Source organism: Trichosurus vulpecula, chromosome 7 (genome assembly GCF_011100635.1).
Source record: "Trichosurus vulpecula isolate mTriVul1 chromosome 7, mTriVul1.pri, whole genome shotgun sequence".
Taxonomy (NCBI): Eukaryota; Metazoa; Chordata; class Mammalia; order Diprotodontia; family Phalangeridae; genus Trichosurus; species Trichosurus vulpecula.
This window is the reverse complement of record NC_050579.1, coordinates 39027756-39043717: the sequence shown is the minus strand read 5'-3', so window position 1 is coordinate 39043717 and position 15962 is coordinate 39027756. Positions and strand designations below refer to the sequence as shown.

At 40.4% G+C, this 15962-nt stretch overlaps 1 protein-coding gene across 2 annotated transcripts in view; it reads left to right on the top strand.

The window, feature by feature from the left end:
* MYO1D (myosin ID) overlaps positions 1-15962 on the top strand; it is a 398701-nt gene that overhangs the window by 276302 nt on the left and 106437 nt on the right. For both annotated transcript variants that reach the window (XM_036768084.1, XM_036768085.1), the window contains exon 21: positions 4334-4488. In XM_036768084.1, the coding sequence (XP_036623979.1) occupies positions 4334-4488 (155 nt within the window). The remainder of the gene's footprint in view (positions 1-4333; positions 4489-15962) is intronic.

Sequence of the window (15962 nt, the reverse complement as noted above, 5' to 3'; positions counted from 1 at the left end):
GAGTCCAGGCCCAGTGCTCTATCCACTAAGCTGCCTAATGAGGTAATATGGGCAACCGCTTGACATTATATTGAGACAGTATGGTATAGTAGAAATAATACAACTTGGAGTCAAAAATAAGTGTTTGAATTCACTTAAACTTTCTGAGTTTCCTCCTCTATTAAATAAGGATAATAAATAATACTTCAACTTCTTTCCCCATTGAAGAATAAATGAAATAATATGTACGCAAAAATTCTAAGGCCCAGTACAAATGTAGCTGGAATGTCTTCCCTTTTCCCTTCCCCCTCCTCCCATGACTCTGCTCTTCAAATCCTACCCATCTGTTGAGGCTTAGCCCAAATGCCATTTCTTCCATGAAAGGTTATCTGATTCCCTCCATTTGGAAGCAATCACTGCCTCTTTGGAGCTCATGTAGATAATTCTTTGTATCCCTTATGTGCCCTTATTATATTTCATATCAGTTATTTCTAAACTTGACCTTATCCCCTTCCCTCAGTGTTTTGCACATATTAATATATTGGTTGAATTGATTTTGTTCAAGAGTCCTTTGGAGCATCCTCTGGAAGGCTCCAACCTTGTCCTTTGACCAGATTTCTCCATTTCTAGTCCTCCTGCATTTAATGCCCCTGGAGCCAAAACCCCCAGGCTTCTGGGTTTATGATTTTGTTTTATAAGATTTTCATCAAACATTTTGGTGAAATGTTTTTAATAAGCTCAATTTCTAATGTCATATATAAAATCACCAGTGAGAGTGGATAGGCCAGACACTGAACTTACTAGATAATACTACTGTTTCACTTAGATTACATTTTAAATCACTTGGATGAAGCCATTCCTGAGAGGCTAGGTACTTCTTTTCAACAGTAATTAAGTACCTGTATTCAGAGGCCCCTCACTAGAGTAGGTACCATCAGAGAGACAAAGTTTAGAGAAAATGGAGTCCCTGCCCTCAAGGAGAGTATAATCTAGCAGTAAAATCTATAACCTCAGTTTACACTGGAATATTTTGCCATTTCCTTCTCTACATGAGGAAACTGAGGCAAACAGAGTTGAGTGACTTGCCCATGGTCACATAGTAAGTGTCTGAGGTCAGATTTCAGCTCACAAAGATGAGTCTTCCTGACTGCAGGCCCAGCACTCTATCTACTGCACCACCTAGCTGCCCCAAACAGGGTAATATGGGCAATTTACATTCTATTGAGGCAGTATGGTATAGGAGAAATTTTATATATATATACACACACACCTAGGCTTAAGGACTCTTTCTCTTCTCCTGAAATACCTATCCCTACCTCTCTATGAACCCATGTTCTTACTCCCATTTTTAAAAGCAGCTAAAACCTCATCTCCTTTGAGGAGCCGCCTCTTCGTTATTAGGTTCTTGTGCTCAGCTTTTAACTACTTTTCTCAGTATTTATAGCATTGGATAGTAGAAAAGGCACCAAGCTTGGAATCAGCTGACTTGGATTCAAATCACAGATCTGCTATTTATTATCCTTGAGACTTCAGACAAATCTCTGAACATTTTAGGGCCTCACCTGTGGTTTCATCTCAAAGTCTGTGATGCTGTGATTCTCCATTCCATGTATGTGCTTTTGCAGCTAGCAAAAGTATGCTTCACTCATTTCATGCATATCTCTTCTGTCTCTACAGCTGGATTATAAACTCCTTAAAGGCTTTTCTTCCAGACTTTCAAAAGGTCTTAATCTGGGGTCCTTAAACTTGATTGTAATAGAATTGATTTTCTTTGTAATCCTGTATATTTTACTTTATGCATTTTAAAACATTTTTCTGAGAAGTCCTGTCTCTCCCCCATCCACCTCCACCCCCACACTCATGTTCTACAGAACAGAGAGAATACATCATTATTGACCTACCAGAGTGACCAGAAGGTGGCACTTCTGTGTTCTCTACAGTAGACAAGTAAGACACAATTGGAGAGGCCACTCTGCAAGTCTGTTTTATTTTACAGAGAAAACTATCAGAACAAGGGAACCCTGTTTGTCCAGTGGGAAGCAAGGTAGCACAGTGGTTAGAGCACTGGACTTGGAATCAGGAAGACTCCTCTTTCTGAGTTCAAATCCAGCCTCAGATACTTACTAGCTGTGTTATCCTGGCCAAGTCACTTAACCCTGTTTGCCTCAGTTTTCTCATCTGTAAAATGAGCTAGAGAAGGAAATGGCAAACTCCACTCCATTACCTCTGCCAAGAAAACCCCAAATGGGGTCAAGACAGTCAGACAGGACTAAAATGACTCAATAGCAACAAAATTTCCCAGTCAGTTTATCCTTTTGGTTACAGACAGGAAGCTCAATAAATTCTTTAAGAAGATTCCACAAGTTTCACTCTTCTAGACACTTAAGATCCATGTACGTAAGAACTTTCTAAAGTCTGACATAAATCTTCTCATTTAGATTAGAATCTGCTAAAATTTAAGGTCGTCTTTCTGAGAGTAAGAGGGCTATTTTTACCACAACAAGTAACAAATCTCTTTGCATTCTGTAAAATTTGCTAGGACCCCTTCCTTTTCCTCAGACTAAATAAGTCACAGTCTGTTGGCTTTACCAGTGTTTTAACCATTTTCATTTTTCTCGATTCTCCAGGGATTTTCCATAGGTTATTGCCTAACAGTGGAACCCTGGAACTAAACTTGGTTTTTAAGTCTTTGACTGTTGTTATTTGTGATACCTCATAGTTCATGATGATAAATTCTGAGTAATGATCTTCAAAAATTAAAAAGATAGTAGTGGGTTTGCAAGAACACAACGAAATTTACTGAGAGAAATATGTTGTATTCATCTAGCTTCTGCACATGAATCCTCACCTTGTTTTTTGAAAATGTTGAAATTTGGGGGGGGGGGGCGCGCGGAGCCAAGGTGGCAGAGTAGAGTTCTCCTCCAAACTCTTCCAAATACCTGTAAAAAATGGCTCGAAAGAAATTCTAGAACAGCAGAACCCACAAAATGACAGATTGAAATAAATCTCTAGCCCAGGACAACCTGGAAGGTTGATAGGAAAGGTCTGTTGCACCAGTCAGAGAAAGGAGTGCAGTCCAGCTGGCCCAGACCCTGGCCCAGACCCAGCCCCAGCCCCAGCCCCAGCAAACCCAGAGTAGGCCTCAAGGCACTGAATCACTGGCAGCTGCAACAGTTTTCAGACTTCTCAACCCACAAACACCAAAGACAACTGAAAAGGTCAGTAAGAAAGGTCTGTGGGACCTGGGTGAGAGAGAAGCACGGTCCAGCCCCAGGACGGTGGTAGTGGCTACTTCTGGAGCTCTCAGCCCACATATGGTAGGTGATCAAGCAGCTGCTCAGAGCAGGATTGCAGGGATCTCTTTGGTGGCACTGAGGCAAGATTCTCTTGCTTTGCCCTTGCTTAGATTTGGGTCACAGTCCTGGGTGGTGGTCCTGGGGCAAGGAGGGGCACTGGAGTGGAAGAGCTTGTGGCAGCGATGGAGAGGGAATCCTCCTCACAGTTCCAAGGCATAACAGAGTGCTTGTGGTCACTCACAGACCAAGAGAGGAGTAAACACCTCTCCTTTGATCCTACAACCTTGGAAGAACTGAAAGTTTACAGGTCCCTAGAAATATCTCTGAAAACAGCTGCACAAAACTCCTGAAGCTTGGGTCAGTGCACTCTCCACTCTGGAAGCAGAGTCCTACCTTAACAAAGAGCTGTAATTACTTGACAAAGAGTCAAGTAATTGCCTAGGAAAATGAGCAAACAGCAGGGGGAGAAAAAATCAGACTATAGAATCTTCGGTGACAAGGAAGATCAAAACATAACAACCAGAAAAAGACAACAAAGTCAAAGTTCCTACATCCAAAGCCTCCAAGAAAACTATGAATTGGTCTCAGGCCATGGAAGAGCTCAAAAAGGATTTTGAAAATCGAGCAAGAGAAGTAGAGGAAGAATTGGGAAGAGAAATGAGAGTGATGCAAGAAAATCATGAAAAAATGAGTCAACAGCTTGCTGAAGGAGACTCAAAAAATTCTTAAGAAAATAACACCTTAAAAAATAAACTAACCCAAATGGCAAAAGAGCTCCAAAAAGCCAATGAGAAGAATGCCTTAAGAAAGTGTTGAAATTTACAATGGAAGGCACTAGTGTATGTGGTTGTGAAGGTGTAAGCATCAGGTGTAGGTTTTAATGGCATGGTTTCAGCATAGACAAAAAAAAGGCCAAAAGAGGCTATTTGTCCTCTACCAGAAAAGATCTCTGGGTTGCTTTTAATCACAGTCACAAGACAGAAGAACCACCAAATGTGAGTATGTCGATCACGTGTTTGAAAACAAGCCTTATAATATTTTTTTCACTTTCTTTGCAGTTGACTGGGTTGAGTGTTTCCAACGGAAAGGACCAGCTTGTGGTTTTCCATACAAAAGACAACAAGGACCTCATTGTCTGCCTTTTCAGCAAACAGCCAACCAATGAGAGTCGAATTGGTGAACTCGTTGGGGTACTGGCAAATCATTTCAAAAGGTAAGTTTTTACTTCATTCCAGAAAGCAAGCTAAGAGAGTTAAAATCTTTCATTGCAATTATTGGTGAACGTACATTATGCCATTTGAATTTTGTCTGATAAAGAGAACCTATTTAATGTAACAAAGCTCCACATAGAATACTCTGGTCAAAGCTTGGTTTGGTTTCCAGATTAGGAATTATTTCCAGATCTTCCCTCCTCCAGCATAACCAATAATGAAACATCACACTTGGAGTAAAATCTCTTTCCTGTTAATCTACATAAAATGAAATCTAGCAGATAGCAAAAATACTTGAGAATTCTACTATTAAAACCCAATCCAGCATATCCCTTCTCCTTCGGTCAGCTGGTGTCTCCAAGTACAAAAGAATTAGAGGATACTGTCCCTGCCTGTTGGTTAGAGACTACAAATTTAAAATCACTTATGAATCTTGGAGTTTTTTTGAGTAAAAAAATGTAGTAATACTTTAATATCTAAATGATAAGATAGAGAATGGAAATCAAATTAAGGGAGGGAAAGGCATGGTCAGCATGGAATAGAGTAGTTATGGTAAGGAGTTACATGAAATAAGGCAGCCTTTTGGCGAAGGGCCTTGAATACTAGGCTGAGGAATTTGGTTTTGGTAGAAAAAGCCATAAGTAATCACTGCACACTCTTGGGGCTACAAGTATGATGTGAAGTCTGCGTTTAAGGAAGATCGTTCTGACATTAAAAGGGAGGAGAAGGTGATGGTTCTTATAGTCATCCTGATGTGAGGTGATGAAGGCTTGGAGTTGGGGTAGTGATTGTGAAAATAGGTGGGAGGGAAAGAATCTGAAAAAAAAGATTGTGTAGCAAAGATAATGCAGTTGAATGGCAAGTAGGGATTTAGTAACAACTTTATTAAGAAGATACATACCATAAGGTGGCCACTAGGCGGCGCTGCATTGGAGAGAGTACTTGTCCTGGAGTCAGAAAGACTCATCTTCAGGAGTTCAAATCCAGCCTCAGACACTTACTAGCTGTGTGACCCTGGGCAAGTCTCTTAACCATGTTTGCTTGATGATGGGTATGGAAGGATAAAGGAGAGAAGATCCTAGACTGTAAAAAATGTTTTGAACATGAATAAGGATAATATGAGGTAGAGCCTGAGCCTAAGATTTCATTGATGTGGAGAAGTCCAAAATGAGGTACTTTCTCTGCACCTTATAGATGCACTAAGAGGCCAAGTGACTTGCCCGAGGTGGCAAAGCCAGCATGGGCCAAAGGTAGACTTTGAGCTCAGATCTCTTTGAGTCCAGGGCCGACTCTGTCTCCACTACACTGCGCTGGCTTTGGAATATATTGATGACAGTCTTTTCTTGGAACTCCTGTTTGTATCCTGCAGAATGTCAGGGTTCTGCAGAATTGAACAGAGCTTGCCAGCACTGGATTAGATGATGTCCATGGAGCTCAAAGTTCCGAATAACTGACCCTATCCACAGTTTTCCTGACAATATTCTCTATTCCTCGGGGTGAAATTTAAATGTTAATTGTAAATGGCTTTGACTTATGCATAGTAGACTTGTGTTTTAGGGACTGAGAGGGTAAAAAAAAGGACTGGGTTAAGAAATGAGAGGTCTGGAGGGAAAAAAGAAGGAAAACCTAATGTAGACAGCAGATCTTGAGTTACATAAGATTGTTATGTAATTTAGATAGCCTAAAAAAAAAACTTACAGTTGTTAGGATGGATGAAGCTATCACCTAGCAGTGCAAAAGAATCTCAGTGTTGCTAGGGAAGAATCACAGAGGGATTTCATTTTATAGCCATGGAATGAACCCACTTTCTTGTTAATCACAATAGGCATCAAATATTGATTTCTTACATCTATCTATTCATTAATTTATTGTATACATGTAGGAAGGGAGGCAAAGTTCAAGGCCTGGCTATGAAGTAAATTGCTTGGTCTTAGAGACATGCTCAAGATCAGGAGGTCTTCATTTTTTGTCATCATGGACCTCCCCCACTTTGGCAGTCTGAATCCCTTCCCAGAAGAATGGTTTTTAAAGCATAAAATAAAACACAGTATTACAAAGGAAAACAATTATATTGAAATATAGTTATCAAAGTATTTTTTATTAAGTTCACAGATCCCAGGTTAGGGACCTGTGCTAAATGAGAAATCATTGTCAGAACATCTTTAAAATATTATTTGTAGGCCAAAATTTTAAAAGTTCATTTATTCATATGCAACTGATCCACAAGTTGGGATTTAGTAACAATTATATTAAGGAGATACATACTACAAGGTGGTAGCTAGGTAGCCTGGAGTCAGGAAGACTCATCTTCCTGAGTTCAAATCCAGACTCAGACACTTACTATGTGACCCTGGGCAAGTCACTTAACCCTGTTTACTTCACTTCCTCATCTCTAAAAAATGAGCTAAAGAAGGAAACAGCAAACTCCTCCAGTATCTTTGCCAAGAAAACCTCAAAAGGAGTCGTGAAGAAATGATCGCGTAGAGTCAGATGTGACTGAAACAGCTGAACAATAATAATACCACAATCACAAAACCTTTCAAACCTAAATCCTATTGGCATTGAAAAATCTAGTACAGCAAACATGCATGTTAAGTATCATCTTTGCTTCATGAATTCCATTCACTTATGTAAAAGTGTTAATGGACTTGATTCTTTCTCCTTGTGCTATATAATTATACTTCTCTGTCATTAAATATTATTCTTGAGACACATTAATCAGCAAGTCAATCCAGACCCTTTTATCAGTTATTAGTATCTTTCAAAAATTAAGTAAACCTGTCCAGGTGAGGATTTTAAAAGATGTTTTTCATTTTGTTCTTTTTAAGTTGAGAATTCAGAACTTCAGTATGAAATCGCAATTCTTAACCCATCATACCATTTGTCTTCCCGCTATGTACTTTGGAGTGGGTTTTCATCAGTTGTCATTCCAGAGATTCTGTCTGTGCTTCCAACCAAACTTTTCTGGCCCCAGGAAATTTCATATTAAAACCTAGTCGTTAAGAAAGTCAGTAAGTAGAGGACTGCTGTGGAATAATGGAGAGAGAGCTGGCCTTCACATCAGCAATATCTGTATTGACGCATCCTGGCTTGGACGGCTAAGACGAACCAATGGATAGAATGCTGAGCCTTGAGTCAGAAAGTCCTGAGTTCAAATGTGACCTCAGATACTTCCTAGCTGGGTGACCTTGGGCAAAGTCACTTAACCTCTGTTTGCCTCGGTTTCCTGAGGTGTAAAGTGGAGATAATAATAGCACCTCCCACACAGGATTGTTGTCAGGATCGAATGAGATAATGATTGTACTGTGCATAGCACCCTGCCCAGCATATAGGAAGAACTATATAAATGTTATTATTATTATTACATATAAATATTATAATTATTCAGTCATTAATAACAAGAGTATAATAATTGTAGTATTGTTATTAATATTATTATCCCTTGGCAAGTCCTTTAACCCCTCTATCCCCGCAAGTTGTTAAGGTGTAAACTACAGTGATCCCCACATTGGAAAGTTTGCTCTACCGATGAAATCCCAGGTCCCATCTATAAAAAGGAGGGGAGGAGAATTAGATAAATAGCCAATTCCTTCTTCTTGCTAAATGATATTTCCTGAGCTGCTGAGAATACTTTACTACCATTTTATGACATCCTCATTAACTGGGATTTTTCAATAAAAAGTTGATTTACATGTCATTTATTTGGAACCAGGTGCACAGTTGCCTGACTCAGTTTTGTTCATTTCCCCATATAAATGTTTAGAGTGTATTTATGGATGGGAGTCAGTCAGGTCATTGTATGGCATTAAACTGTAAAATCCAGTCCAGTTTAATTTTTTTGGCATTTTCATGGGATCAGATGTGTTTTGAACCAGAGAATTATAGGATCACAGACTCAGAGCTGGGAAGGACCTTAGAAACCATCAAATCTAACCCTCTCATTTTACCCTTGAGGCAGACAAGAGTTCAAATGATTTGCCCAAGGTCACACAGCTAGTATCTGAATTCAGGTCTTCTTAGCTCCAAACCCAGAACTCTCTTCACTACACCATCTAGCTGCATCAATACTTAACTGGCTATTTATCAGAGACAGAGAATACATAATAATTATAAGGGGGTTATTAGAAAAAAAAATGAGTAGACCATTTAAAATATTACTTCTCTCCTAGCCAGGGTGAATGTTGAAAACAAAAGAAAGCTATTGTACCTAAAGGTCTTTAAGGGAAACACCCCCGGGATCCAGAACACAGTGCTTGTTGTGAAGGGCTGTAAGCCTTGGCAGAGATGCCACTCTGGTGAGTCCTGGGAAGGGAGTACAAGAGTGAGGACCAAGATTTCAGGCGTGCGCCATTTTTGTTTTGCAAAGTTCAGGCAACAAGCCCCAAGTCTGCCAAGTCCAGGCCTTGTCAAATAGCTTCAAAACCACTCTGTCTCTGAGACTAATGGAGATGTTCTCTCTTTGTACATACATTTGGGATGGAAACTCAGGTGTACTGACTCCCTTGGACATGTTTGAAGGTTTTTAAATTCATAGATTTTGGAGCATCCCTGGTTGTATAGAATGGAAATTACATAGTCTTTATAGGGTTTATGAGAAGGATGTCAAGATGAAAGATGTGGTTAAGTGAAGCTGTGGTTAAGTGAAAATTACATAACCCAACATATATGTATGTGTACACATGTGTGTGCACACATACACGTGCACACGTATATACACGTGTGTGGTTTTGGTTTGTTTGGGGTTTTTTGCTGATTTCAGAAGTATAAATACTGGGCCTCTGGTTACATTTGTCTACCTGCAGGTTTCTCCTTTGAGGGAGAGAGGACGGCCAATTTAATTGTTGTATCGGCATAGTAACTTTCATGGGGTTTAAGACAGATTCTTTCATTTGCCTTCTTTTAACTAATGGAAAATTGAAGACCAAAGAAACAAGATGAGTCCCATAGTCACAAAAGCCATTTGATAGAAGAGCTGAGAGCAGAACTAGAGAGCTAGAGAAGCGCTCTATCTTCCAGATCACCTTCCCAGTGAAAAGAAGGTTATGGTTCGTTGGCCAAGGATGACATGAGGTACAGAGTCAAAATGATTTGATTGGAGATAGACCAAGGGTCACGGCCTCAAGGAAATAAGTATGTGCAGTTGTAAGGACAAAGTAGGACTGGAAGGAGACAGGCAGATTCTTAGTGGAGTTATAGAAGGAAGAAAGGAGAGTGAAAAAAGGTCTGTGGTATTTACTAAAAGAAGGCATTGCCCACCCTTTCTGTCCCCCACCCCCAAGAATGAAAAGACTTGGAAACTGCTGTTTCTAGAATGCTTTATCTCAAATAGACAGGCCCTGGTACTTTGATGCCTCAAATAGTAAATTCCCTGGGAATTAATCTCTTTTATACAAAATCAGCTGTGTTGAGTGGGGAGGAAGGAGGGAGGGAGATAGAAAGATAAAGGAGGAGGGAGAGGGAGGAGAAGAAGGTAGGAGAAAGAGACAGAGACAGTGAGAAAGGAAAGGGGAGGAGAGGAGAGAAAGATGTGTCCTAAATGATGGAAAGCAGACCGCTTGCCTTTGTAACTGCATGACAGAAATACTTCAATGAGAAGTTTCTGTTTAAACCCATCGGAAGTTTAGACCTGGTCAGTTTTGAAGCTGTCCTGGTCCCAATCCAGTCTTTCCGGCTTTCTTAGGAGCCCAGCGCCTTTCCCTTTATTTGCTGTCATTCCTCAGTCAGAACCAGAAAGAATTTAGGAACCAGTCACTTCTACTTGTGGGTGGACTGACTGATGATAATTTAATGCTCCAAAGAAACTCATTCTCATTCAAGTTTTAATGCAGCTCTACCTTTATCTGGAGCTGTGGTATAAAAGGTTTTTCTCGTTTCCCTTTTCTTGATGGAACTGGAATCACAAATATCAGCAATTAACTGTTTGAGGGAAACGGGGTGGCCCTGAAGTCACACTGAGCCGCCATGTTGACCTGCTTTTCCCTTCCTCCCCTCTCCCCTAAACAGAAGGACCTCTTCCTGAAAATAGTCCATAGAAATACAGATGATGATGATGATGATGGTCGTGATGGTTTTTTTTTTCATTCTTTTAACTTTGTTTTATTGTTTCTTTTTTTAAATTATGTTTATGGATTTTTAGTTTTCAACATTCACTTTTATAAGACTTTGAGTTCTAAATGTTTCCCCCTCCCCCTTCCCCAAGATGGCATGCAATCTGATTTAGGCTATGTACAATCGTATTAAACCTATCTCCATGTTAGTCACGTTGTGAAAGAGGAGATGATTATGATTGTGAAGTGTTTAACCTGTCTCCATCTTTTTTCAGCACCTAGTGTCCATCCTGTAGCAAAGATCTCCCTTCTCTAGACCTTACACACACACACACACACACATGTTCTGTCCCCAATGTCTGCCATCCACTGCCCCTGCCCCCAAAGAATCTCAGCTGCAGCTTTTATGTCTCCTGGCACGTTTGATTCTATTTCAGTTAATCTTTGATATTTTTAATATAATCTTTTTTCATCACCCTGCTGTGTAGCTTTATTCCTCGTACATTATTTCTACCTCTGATTACGATCAGAATCTTCTGAGAAACCATCATGTCATTGGAAGATACCCTCATCGATGGTGGTATTTCTGTATCTTCGTAATTCTAGTCTTCCTCAATGATCCTGCCTTTCTGGTAATTATACTTGCTATACCACAGCTCCCGCTTTTAAAATTGCCGTGTAAACAAAAGGTATGATTATTCTTGTCATTATTATCTTTTTCCACTTAGAAAAGTAGAAAAGGTCAAAGAGCATTCTTAAATGAATGGCACATCTTGTAATGTCTGAGTCCTGTGATGTGCAGTCTCTTGAAATCCTGTGGCCCATGGTACCCTGCTGGGTATGGCATAAACACAAGATGAGGTTTCCTTTCTGTGGCCTGTGTGCCAGCTGTTTGCTAGATGTGTTTGCTTTACAGAGGTTATAAATACTGCTGATTTAGCTCTTGGTTGGTTTCTCACCCTGAGCTGCAGCTACCTGCTGTTTAGAAGCCTTTCTGCCCACTAGTAAACAGATGGTCTCAAGTTGGCTGCCCTGACTATGGATTCACCATCAACTCGGCAAATATTAAGCTCTCAAAGGACCCATCTGCCTTAAGCAGCTGTCCAGGCATTTGCCTGTCTATGTGCCGGGAGTCTCAGCATCACACCAATCTCAAGCATAGACATTTCTTCTTTTTCCTCTTCTATTTTCATGGAAGGGAGCCAGGAAGTCAATGCCATCTGCCTCTTGTTTTTCACATTCAATATCTTTAATATTTGCTTAATTAAAGGAGGAGGGAGAGTACAATCTCTGAATTTAGGCTGGAAATTTGACCTATTTCTCTAGCATTGGTTTCTCGAGCTTAGGGATCACTTGGCTTGTGGGCTTTTTAAGATCTCCTGTAAAAAGAGGAACAGAGTCAGACAAAGATTCATCACACCAACCTCTCACGCTGTGTTGGCGTCAAGAAGAATAAAGAGGGAATTGACAGGAAGAATGAGGAGAAAGGAAAGCAAAGATGAGAGAGAGACAGAGAGACAGAGAGAGAGAGAAACATAGACACAGACACAGAGACATGCTGGAGGAGGGAAGCAAAAGATTGCCAAGCCCCTTTATCCCAAGGCAACCTTATTCTGAAAAGGCATGTGCAGGTTTCATCAAACTGGCAAATGGGGTCTTTGTGTATGTGTGTGTAGGAATGTTAAGAATTCCCCACTTGGAATCCGCTGCCATTATTCTCCTGATCAGAATTTACCTGTTTGAATACTGTTTGGCCCAGGGTCTAGGGAGTAAAAGACATGAACTTACTCCCACCTATTTTGCATCCCTTAGTGTTCCAATGTTATGTATAAGGTGGGTATGAAAATGCACATTTGCACATTGTTCTTTGATCTGTGGCCCCCTCTTCATGATTTTAATTCTACTTCTTGTGATGGTAATCAACCTCAAACCATTACTAACAACAGCCACCCAATTCCTGAATCCTACTTGTTGGATTCTGTCCATCCATGATTGTCCAGCCCAGGCAAGGCCTGTGCTAGGCTCCGAGTGGCATACAAAGATTAATAAGAATCGGCCTCTGCCCCCCAGAAGCTTACAGCCTGGTTGAGGAGATGAAGCAGAAACACACAAAATGTTAAATGACAATACAGAGGACTAAGAAACGTCACAAGACATTATATGATCAAAACCCAAAGCTGCGACACAGTTCTTTCATACAGCATTTCTGGAGCACTCTTTCAGAGTTGGTCATTCCAGTCCCCCACACAGAGCTGTTTGGATAGCCCACTGTTAACCATTCTCCCTATCGTAACATCAGATTGAGGTGAGCATATTAGCATATGGCTAGGCATCCCAAGCTGAGGATCAGTATTTATGCTGTGCCAATTTTAGAGACCGTTTAAAATGGTAGCATAAGTGGAAATGATATCAGACTTTGGAAGGGTATCATTGTTCATATAAATGTCATTATCTCTGAGGGATGAAGGTTGGTAGAAGCATGCTTAGGAGTCAGAAAAGCTGGACTCTAGTCTTGCTTTAATACTCGGTCATGTGACCTCAAGGAAGTCCCTCAACCCACCCCTCCCCCGAGCCTCCTCCCTAGCCCTTGGTTCCCTCCTTTGTGAAATGAGAGGATCAGACTAAACAACCTTTAGTTCTTCTTCAAGTTCTTGAATGGTTCATTTATGCCAAGCAGGTAGATATTTGTCAGACGCTCATAGACTTTGAGAATTCTGCCTTTGATGGCACAGGCAGCCAAGTGAATTTAATTCAACAATTATTTTTTGCATATTCACACTATGACTAGCCTGGTACATAAAAAAATAATAATGATTACAAACTTCGTCTCTGTTCTCCAGAAGCTTACAATTTTAAATTTTAAAAACAATGTCAATTGCAGTAAACTGTTAACTGGAACATAATCCAGTTCCATAATATATGGCGTGATGATGGAGCCAGGGTCCAATCCCAGCAGTCTGTCACTCCCAGGACAAATATTTTGACTAGCATTTGTCCTGAAGTCCCACATTTTTCCTCTCTAATCCCTTCTTGGCACCTTTCCTAGCACTCTCCTCTACCAAGATGCCCTGGGAATCTCCATCCCCACCCTGCTTATAGATTTGATGTAGTACAGTGTTTAGGCAGGGGCTTTACTCACAGGGAGAGAGCAAATACACAAATAATATAAACGATTTTTTTTAAGTATTAACAAAGTATCTGCCTAGCAACGAAGTGGACAACTCTTGTTTCCTAGATCTAAGGCAGTTTCCCCAGATCTTATTTCACTCTTATTGTCAGCCCGAAGTTTCTTCTTCCATCAAGCTAGCAAAGTGTATCTCCGTTCCAGGACACTGGGGGCCATGGCTCCATCAGGTTCCAGGTTCCTAGTTTTACCCAATTCATGGGTATATAATCAGATCTGTCCCTCACCAGTCAAGAATGGGCTCTGACACTAGCCCAGCTCTGTCACTATACCCACGGACAACACGTGCTCAGTAAATGATGACAAAAATATGTACAACACCAAGGTTGATACAGCACATCACCTACTGCATACTAAAAGTTCACTACCTGGAACCAGGCCTTTGTGTTTCTTCCCAGCCTATGCCATTATTCCCGTCTTCCTGTTCCCTCACTCCCACCCCTGTGCTCAGGATGCCAGGCTCTGGTAGGGAAACCTTCACCTTATCTTTCCCAGAAAGTTCCAAGCCTCTTCTCAGTGGTCTCCACAATGCCCCTGCACGTATACACCTGACCTCACCCACCCTCTTTTGTGTAAGCTCCTTGAAGGGCTGTCTCGTTCAATTGTTCAGTATCTGTGCTTGGCACTGTGCCCGACACATAATAAGTGCTTAATAAACACTCTGTCAAACCAGAGAGCAAAATAGAAACAGAAAGAATCCATTGGTCATCCCCTCGAAAGAAATCCCACAATGAAAACTCCCAAGAACGTTATAGCCAAAAACCAAAGCCTCCAGTCACAGAAAAAAATACCACAAACATCCAGAAAGCATCAAGATCACAGGCAATTTAGCAGCCACCACTTGAAAAGAGCAGAGAGCTGGGAATATAATATTCCAAAAGGTAAAGGATGTCGACTTACAGCCAAGAATAATTTTACCCAGCAAAACTAAGTATAATCATATGCACTTTTAATGAAATAAGGACTTCCAGTATCCTGGTGAAAAGACCATAGCTGTGGAGGAATTATGCAGTTCAAAACAGGAATTAGAAGAAATATAAAAAGGAAAACCTAAATGAATACTCCTAAGGGATAAAGTAAGGATAAACTGCTTCCATTCTAATATAGGGAGAGGACACATGTGTCCCCTCTGAATCCTGTCATCATCAGGGGTAATAGAGGGAGTCTCATTTGACAGAAGGCCTGTGAGTGGGTCTGATATGTCTTGATGGTCTTTAAAGAAAAATAGAGAGGAAGACTTAAACTGAGATTGGCGCAAAAGGGGAAGGGAAAGGAAGGTTAAGTAAAATCACTTTACATAATCAGGATTCACAGGTCTGTGCAAATAAGGAAGAAGTGTGAGCCCCTGAATCTGGAGCCTTGCTCTCATCTGAACTGGTCAGAGGAGAGAATATACATCCATAATTGGGTACAGAGATACATTCCACTCAACAGGAAAATAGGGGGGAAAGGGGAGAAGGGAAAATTCCAGGGGGAGTAGATTAAGGGAGGGATTGGTCCTAAGCAAAACAAACTCCAGCTAAGAATGGACAAAAGTATTTATAGCTTTTTTGGGGGTGGCAAAGAATGGAAATCCAAGGCCCAAATAGTTAAGGTATATAAATATGATGGAATATTATTGTACTATAAGAAATGAAGAAGACTGTAGTATCAGAGAAACCTGGAAAGACCAGCATGACGCTAAGTGAGGCGAAGAGAATCAGGAGAACAGTTTATATCATGACAACAATATTGTAAAGAACACCAATTTTGATAATTTAGGAACTCCATTCAATGCAATGACCAAACACAAATCTAGAAAATTGTTGATGAAACATGCTACCCATCTCCTGGCAGGGTGGTGATTCAGAATGCAGAATGAGACACATCCATACATAGATACATACTTTCTTTTTAACCTTTTAGACATAGCTTTTGGAGAAATTTGTTTTGCTTGACTGTACATGCTTGTAATGGGGATTTTGTTTTTCTTTCATTATCAATTGGAAGTGGGAATGGGAGGGGGAAGAGGCAGATTTTTGCTGAGTGAAGAAAATAAAATTAATTTTTAAAAATATTCCAACTAATAATTAGAGGAAATTCACGTTAAAAACAATTCGAAGGTTCCACCTCATACTCATTAGATTGACAGATGACCAAAAAAAATCATTCCCAATAGTTAAATCAAACAAATTTAAATAATAATAAATATTGTACCAGGGGGCAGCTAGGTGGATAGAGTGCTGGGTTTGGAATCAGGAAGAGT